Genomic DNA, 8,871 nt, shown 5'->3' on the forward strand with positions numbered 1-8,871 from the left:
CAATCTTTCAGCAGTCAGTCTGGAATTAATGTATGTATTCAAAAGTGCTGAATAAATGTTTTATGGGCCCATAATAGCGATTATTAATATTATTTAAGTAAAGTTTTGCCATAATCATGTCTTTTGCCATAATCAGGTAGCTGAAAAAAATAAAAATAAATACATTATATATATATTTATATTAATCATTTTCGGCCTTTCGGCATTCGGCCAACTGTTTCCTATTTTCGGTATCGGTTTCGGCCAAGAATTTCCCATTCGGTGCATGCACCTCTCTTGACTTGACTTGACTTGAGCCACTGTTGCCCTGTATTGAATGTAAATGTATTTATTCATTATTTTAAATGTATTTATTTTCAATTCTGTATCGAGATGGTTACACGACTAATACAAATGTGCTGGAGCAGAGGATGGACAACAAGAGAAAATAAAGACAAGAACAAGAAAAGTAACATACCGATATCCTGATGGTCTGTGGGCTCCTCCTTCAGCCCAGTGGAAATATCCATGGTTGGGTCTAGTGTGTCCTGAGCCTCTTCTTTCTTCAGTCTCATCAGTAGGTTGCTGGGTGGATCTGTTGTCATACAAACAAGCAGCCCTTCAGTGACATGTTTATTTTTGGTAAGTCAATACAGGGGGTAAATTATAATAAGGGGAATGTCACCCATTGTAAGAATCCACATTATGTGAAAGAGATCTGAAACATCTGTGTGGCGAGATTGATTGGTTTACTGTCTGGGACAACACATCTAAAAACCCTAACCACAAACATATGCACTTCAATTACTTACATAGACTTTACCTCACTCCTAGACAACATCACCAATCTAAATAATTTGTGTATGTTCTTCCTGTGCCCCAGGACAGTTCAGTCAGTATTCGTGAACATGCACCCCTCTCTCCTAAAGCTATAAATCATGGAGAGAAGAACCCTCCGATCTGTGATGTCACTGGGATGTAAAGTCTGGGGCTGCTGCATAGACAATGAACAGGGCTATGACTTCATGAAGCCAGGCGTTTGTGTGAGCTCTTACACCCAAATGAGGGTTTCATTATGGTTCACACCTAGCAATGCTAGAATATAACCTGCATGTAGGTGTAAGAGCTCACACAAATATTAAAAAGCCATCACCTCATAAAGTCAGAGCCCCATTCATTGACAGGAGAGTGGTGCATGTTCACTGAGTGAGCTGTCCTGGGGCGCAGGAAGAACAGTGCTGATTGTAGGCAGGAATGAGTGATGGGCATGGGACGGCGATCTTCGCTTTGTCGTCTTTGCTCCACCGTTGGACACTTGAAAGAGGCTTGATCCCACAGGCATTGCTCAGTAGGGATGGGTACCTTTCACATTTGAACCGATACCGGTACCTGTGAATCGATACCGGTACCCAACGGTACCTTTTTTCGGTACTTTAGTCTCAAGAAATTTAATTTACCTACCTCAGTCGTAAAAAAAATAATCCAAACTTCAAATAACTACAATTTCGACAGTTTTCGGCTTGTCATTGCTCCGACTGCTTTGTTGTTGAATCAAGTCAAATCCTAGGTAAGCATATATTGTGCGTGTGAACGTTGACATGAAAAAAAAAAATTAAAAAAAAAAAAAAAAAAAAAACGGTTTCTCACTTGATTCGATACTCGGTAGTACCGACGTGTTTCGGTTCGGTGCCTCAAAAGTACCGAATTCGGTATCCATCCCTATTGCTCAGGAGGGTGACACATTTGTTGTCATACCATTTGACTGCAAGTACCCCTTCAGCAGACTTGTAATCAAGAGCTCCACATCCTCTCTGCATCAGCTCTTTGTCTTCTATCAAGCAAGCTCCACCGATGCGGTTTGGTCGGGCCCGCGCACACCGAGTCTGACGTATGCAGCGAACGGGTCTATAAGGCTGAGTTAAGTTCAACACATTTTTCAATGAGAGATAGTGACTCAAAATGTGCTCTTCCAAATCGCTGAGCAGACTATTAACGGGATTACGTGTATATTTCAGAATTTAGTTTGTAATGAATCAATCAATCAAGCAATCCATTCATCCACTTACTTCCATAACCTAGCTTTGGTGTTGCTGTCCCATGGCCATGATCCTCGTCATCTTCATCTGCATGTGGGACCACTTTGTCATCTGCATCAAAGAGTATGGGGTTGTTATGCAGTCAGAAAGGCTGTGAAGTGTTCTCCTCACTCAGCCCTGATGTTGTATCAAAGTAGTTTGCATTCTCACCATCTTCCTCCAATTTAACGTCAACACTTGCATCACTGTGTTTTTGTGATGTTGTATCAAAGTAGTCTGCATCTTCCTCATCCTCTTCCAGCTTGACATCAACACTTGCATGGCTGTGTTTTTGTGATGTTGTATCAAAGTAGTCTGCATCTTCCTCATCCTCTTCCAGCTTAACATCAACACTTGCATGGCTGTGTTTTTGTGATGTTGTATCAAAGTAGTCTGCATCATCCTCATCTTCTTCCAACTTAACTTCAACACTTGCATGGCTGTGTTTTTGTGTTCTGGAGGAGTCAGAGAGGCTGCTAGATGGTTCTCTCAAACCGAGGCGTGAGGGGTGACAAGGGGAGGCCATATTCACAGGAATCTCTGGGGACGATAAGAGGAACTGTCAGTTCATTTTACATTAATCCGAACATATAAAGAAGTGGTTCAAATTAAAATCCTGTAATAGATGTTATTTTTATGATGTTGGACAAATTAGATTTGATTAGATTCAAATGTACTGTCACAGCACAAGTCAATGGCAAGAATCTAACCAGAGTGCAAATGTAACAGTAAAGTGCATTAACAATATACAATGTACAGGTGATTAAATGTGATATAAATATATAACAAGCTACTGTAATATATAGAGACTGATGTATGTACAGTATAATTATGCTATAGAGTGATAAAGGTATAAAAGGTGGAACAGATATAAATATACTATGGTATACTAGTAACTAGTAAGTCATGCTTGTATAAATATACTATATGGTAGTCTTGCTGGTAAAAATATACTATGGTAGTAAGTCATGCTGGTATAAATATATACTATGGTAGTAAGTCATGCTTGTATAAATAATTGGTAGTAAGCCATGCTTGATAAATACTGTATACTATGGTAATAAGTCTTGCTGGTATAAATATAGTAACTAAGCCATGCTTGGCCAGTGGTATACCGTATGTAGCCTATAGAGTTGATCCTTACTCTTTTACTCTTACTGTATTACTGTATGAAGCACAATCTCAGGAGGGTCATACAGAACCAAGCATTTCACTATAATGTGTATGTAGGCCTACCTATATGTGACAAATTAAACAAAACTTGAAACTTTAGTAGGTATGGGATATAAAATGGGTCTAAATTAGGAATGAATATCGTGAAATAGATGTTATTTCTATGATCCTGGACAAATGGGTCTAGAATAGATTTCTCCCCTAGAACCAAGAAGGTAGGGCTGGAGCATTCAGTTTTCTAAGGTTTACGACTTTACGCTGGTCATGGATCCATGCAAAGGCAGTGCTTTCCCTAAACAAGGTATAGGGGTGCAGCACCACTATGACAGTGCACCAGCGCCACGATGTGTTAAAGAAATGAATACAAATAAGAAATCTGCCGTGAAAGCTTCGGGCCAGCTTAGAAACAGACGTATGTCGTAGGAAATATCATGTCATTATAGATCTGTGTTATCATTTTATCTTTGTACAGCTTGACTGGTTCAATATGGCCAGCTAGTATAATGTGTGTGTGTCTCTTTAAAAAGGTCAGAAAGTGGGTTAAGCGCAGAGACGAATCGCATCGGCGATCCTACAAAAAACAATGCATGCGTGTGTGTTCCGGTGTGTGTGTGTGCTAAGTGCTAACCGTGTGTGCTAACCGCTAACATTGAGGATAATTGCATGCCAATTAAAGACATCTGAACAGGTCCTGCATTATTATTATTATAGTACCAAGGTTATCTTCCCAGCCAGCCAAAGCAAGGTTGTGCTATTACTTCCCGTAACTGGGAACCATTTTTATTTACTATTCATCATCATATCTGATGTATAATGTTACGTCTATTTCTGTGTATAATGTACGTTCTGACCAGAGCTCTTTGTCACTTTATGGTCAGACGCTAGTGTGTGAACATGATGTATCTGTCTGTAAACTGTCCTTTCATTGTGGCCACAGTGAAATAAACTTATATTTTTTAATAACGACACAGAATGATTACAAAACGGCTCATATTTTGTCCTTTAATATTTTCCATAACACGCATCATTGTCTATTATGTGATTTGCTCAGTCATCTGGTTCCACTGTGTGTGCGTGCGCTTTCGTGTGTCGTGTTAAACTATTGTGCAACCTTATACAACTAAATAACTACTTTGGAAATTACTGAACTTATTGAAATTATGTTTTTAAGTTGCAAGAAATTACAGCAAATGGCTTTTTTGCTTTTATTTGCACTGCCCCATCAGGACCACCCCCTAGTTGCAACTCAGTAACATCTTGAAAGGTATGGTTTTTACAATACCGTCATCAACAACACCCTCATATGATGCCATATGATGTCAGTAAGTCTCAGTCCAGTGAAATATTTAGCTGTTTTGTCTCTGTACTCCAGCACATTGGATTTTAAATGGAACAATGACCTTGAGGTTAAAGTGCAGACATCATCCAAAGTTCACATCCATATCAGGTGAACCTTGTTGGAATTGTAGCCCCTTTTTATACATACAGTAGTCCCCCCCCCCCCCCCCATTTTAGGAGACTAAAAGTAATTGGATAAATGAACTTTATCTAAATAAAGTCATCATATTTAATATTTGGTTGCAAATACGTTTCACACAAATCATTGGGCCTCATGCAAGAACAGATATGATCCTAAATTGTTGTGAACAGTTTAACCCTCAAGAAACCTGTGGAGCGCCAATGCTACTGGCATCATATGAGACGAGACCACCTAAGGAATCCATTGGTACCAAGCATGAGGGAAGGGGGCTAAATAATGTTACAAGGCCGGCAAAACTTTGGTGAGGGGATAAACTGGCATTTACTGGTCCCTTGACCTCTCACCTCAAGATATAGGAATTGTGCTGAAGCCTTCCTGTAAATGGCCAACCCCCCCCCCCCCCCTCCTAATGTACAGTCTCCTCCCCATCATATGTATATAATCTCTGTCAGGATCTATGGGTAACAGTACTGTATATTTGCATATGATATATGTCACAAATGTAACAGTACTATATACCTGTATGTCATGTATGTTGTGTATGTCATAAATGTCACTATGATGAATTGAAAATGGGGGACCCTGATGTAAACAAGACAAACGTCTTTCTCTGGTCTGCATCCCCTTAACAATTGTGTGTAAGAATAGAAATGGTAGAAAAGTGTGAAATAATGTAACCTCAAAGCATATCCCTGTTGATAAGTGGTGTAAGAATATAGTCCAAAATACCTTTTGGTGATTTAACAAACTTACTTAGTGTTTCTTCATCTCACGTTCAGACGTCAGAACATTCAAGGTGGCGACCAAACTCTACTCTAGTTCATACTGCTCCTTAGTCCATTCAAATACTTCACATATCTCTCCAGCAGCTGCAGTTAGTCCGTTCTTTACACGATCTCTACATTCTGTATAATATATAGTGTATGTATTATATTATGTTCAGAATCACAAGTTAGCATTAGTCCGTTCTTTACACGATCTCTACATTCTAGATCTGTTCAGAATCACAAGTTAGCTTTAGCCCGTTAGCAACATACAACGAGGAGAAGCTACACAAAGCCTTGACGTCATTTCCGCTGGGGCCGGGACCAACTCTAACTTGGCCAGCAGATGGCGCTCGAAGTGCAGTAAGTGTAAAATGAAGTGCAGTCAATGGGAGGTTTGAATGAATGAATGAATGAAAACTTTATTTAACAGATTGCAGAATGGGTACAATACAGTACGGCTCAATACATACAATTGTTAAGGGGATGCAGACCTGAGAAAGACGTTTGTCTTGTTTCCATCAGGGTCCCCCATTTTCAATTCATATAGACATTTATGACATACACAACATACATGACATTTATGGCATAGGGACATATAGGTATTTAGTACTGATACATTTGTGACATAAACGGTATTCAAATATACAGTACTGTTACCCCTAGATCCTGACAGAGTATATACATATGATGGGGAGAGGACTGTACATTAGGAGGGGGTGGGTGGGTGGGAGAGAAATATCCATACGGCGGGGAGGGAATATATACATGGAGGTGGTGGGGGTTTGGGCATTTACGGTGGCCAGTTTCGAATTGCAGCCTCCCGTAGGTGCTCTTTAAGAGCGGTTTTGAATGTGGGTAGGGATTCACATTCCTTTACAGCTTTGGGTAGGGCGTTCCACATTGTTGTGGCATAATTGCGAAACGTGTTTAGTCCCTTGTTTGAGCCGAATCTGGGTTTAACATGATTTGTTGAGCTTCCTCTGGTGTAGTGGTTGTGGTATTCACTGACCTTTGGGAAGTATTTTGACATGTACATGGGTACCCCGGTCGTATAGTGTATCTTGTAGACCAGGCCCATTGCAAGTTGCTGTACTCTGTCGTCTACTCTAAGCCATCCTAGGTTGTCAAAGTGGGCAGGGGTGAGGTGGGTTCTGGGGTTCAGGTCAAGTAGTAGTCTGACCAGTTTGTTTTGTGATGTTTGTAATTTTGTTTTAAGCGCCTTTGAGGTGCTTTGGTACCATGAGGTGCACGCATAGTCGTAGTACCCTTGAATGAGTGCTCCTGCCAGAGTCTTCAGGGTATTCTTGTTTACCAGAGAGGAGATCCGGTACAAGAATCTAGTTCGTTGGTTGACTTTTTTTTATTACATTGGATGCCATTTTGTCACAGGAAAGATTTGCCTCTAGGATGGAACCCAGGTAATTTCGTCTTTCCTTGTGACAATATTGTCACCCACTGTAACTGAGAAGCCGTCGGTCTTGCTGAGTTTGTTATTTGAACCGAAGAGAATGGACTCTGTTTTGCCCATGTGTAATGATAGTTTGTTATCAGCGAGCCATATGCAGATTTTGCCTAGTTCCGAGCTGAGGGTTTTTTCAACCTGCAACTTGTTCTTGTCAGAGACCAGCAGGGCTGAGTCGTCCGCAAACAGGAACAAGTTGCAGTCACAGGCTGACGACATGTCATTTGCACAAAACACTGACTAATAAAAGTAATTTTGGGAGGATATGCTTTATTCTCTCTAAACAGACTCTCACAACAAACGTCCTAGATCAGATTAGATTCAGATTTATTATCATCATACCGCACAAGTTCAGTAGAATGAAAATAAGTTCTAACCAGAGTGTAAATGTAACAGATAATGTATATACAGTGTACAGAATTGTATACAGGTATATATGCAGATATATCCATACTGATATAGATAAGTGTAGACGGTATATACAGTGTTGCAGTCTCTGGCCAGAGGTCCCACCTCTTCTCTGCCAGCAGGATCGACTGCAGAGACACATGCAGGAGCTCCACAGCAGTCTGCAGCTGATGGACACACTTCAACATAAGATCCCCTCCTGACACCACTGCTGCTACTACTGCCCTCTCCGCCTGCCTCTCTGGAAGAAACATCTGGATGAACCACAACCTTCTCCAACTCAACAACAGTACTAAAACTGAAATCCTTCTAATAGGCCCACCTCACCTTCTCCGTAAAAAACCTGACTGCTCCATATCCATCAACAACCACTCTATCCTCCCCTCCCCCACAGTGAAAAACTCTGGTGTTCTATTTGACCCCAAACTATCATTTGAACCGCACATCAATAACATCACCAAGATATGTTACTTAAAGAAGCCCCATCCGTAGAAACATTTAAGTCTCACCTCAAAACCCACCTGTTACATTTTCTTTTACCTTTATTTAACCAGGCAAATCAATTAAGAACAAATTATTATTTACAATGATGGCCTGGCAAGAGACAACGCCTCTTGAAGGTAGGGGGGGGGGGGGGGGGGGGGGGGGGTGTAAAGGAATTCAGGATTAAACATTTCCGACATACAATATATGTTATTACAATATAAATATACATACAACAAGCAATATAGCAGTGAGAGGGGCACCATGACAGACAGGGGTTGGGGATGTTACTGGGTTGAGAAACAGTTGCAGGAATCAGTGAGAATGTTCATCAGAGTGCTTGAATGTTGACTTAGGCATAAAGGTGACCAGTTTGAGAGATTTCTGTAGGTTGTTCCAGTCCCTGGCAGCAGCAGCCCTGAATGACGTTTGACCAAGTGCAGTGTATGTTTTCTGAATCTTTAGGAGAATGTGTTGAGCAGAACGAGTGTTGTAAGTGGCAGATGTAATTTGCAACAGGTGACATAGGTAAGGGGGGGGGGGACAACCCAAGGAGGGTTTTGTAAATGAGCATGAACCAGTGCATATTGCGACGAGTGTGCAGGGATGGCCAGTTGACAGAGGAGTAAAGGGTGCAGTGGTGAGTGTTGAAAGGGGCACTGGTGGCAAACTGGATAGCAGAGTGGTAAAGGACATCAAGTTTGTGGAGTGAGGTCTTACATGCAGATCTGTAGACTATGTCACCATAATCAAGCATGGGGAGTATTGTCATTTGAATCAAACTAGCATACCCTCACTAGTCACTCCTGACCTCCAACCCCTGCATCACTTACATTTTCACATCTGTACACACCTATATATTAGTATTATTATTTATTTTTATTTTCTCTGTCTTGTTTCTAAGCTGTCTCCCTTTCTCTGTAGTATCCCCACCATGTTGTCATTGTAAAAGTCCATGTACTGTGTCTGTCCATGTACTGTAATGCAATGTCTGTAAAGTGCTTTGAGATACCTTATGTAAGGTGCTATATAAAATACATTTAT

At 40.8% G+C, this 8,871-nt stretch overlaps 1 protein-coding gene across 1 annotated transcript in view; it reads right to left on the reverse strand.

The window, feature by feature from the left end:
• Nucleotides 1-7,598, reverse strand: part of LOC311234553 (uncharacterized protein) — a gene marked incomplete at both ends in the record, with an annotated part of 42,554 nt that extends 34,956 nt beyond the window's left edge. The window contains 4 exons of the mRNA XM_084321802.1: nucleotides 458-574; nucleotides 2,046-2,126; nucleotides 2,226-2,509; nucleotides 7,450-7,598. Coding sequence (XP_084177928.1) covers nucleotides 458-574; nucleotides 2,046-2,126; nucleotides 2,226-2,509; nucleotides 7,450-7,598 — 631 coding nt within the window. The remainder of the gene's footprint in view (nucleotides 1-457; nucleotides 575-2,045; nucleotides 2,127-2,225; nucleotides 2,510-7,449) is intronic.
• Nucleotides 7,599-8,871: the final 1,273 nt, after the last annotated feature.

This window comes from Notolepis coatsorum (assembly GCF_963971535.1).
Source record: "Notolepis coatsorum genome assembly, chromosome: 9".
Taxonomy (NCBI): domain Eukaryota; kingdom Metazoa; phylum Chordata; class Actinopteri; order Aulopiformes; family Paralepididae; genus Notolepis; species Notolepis coatsorum.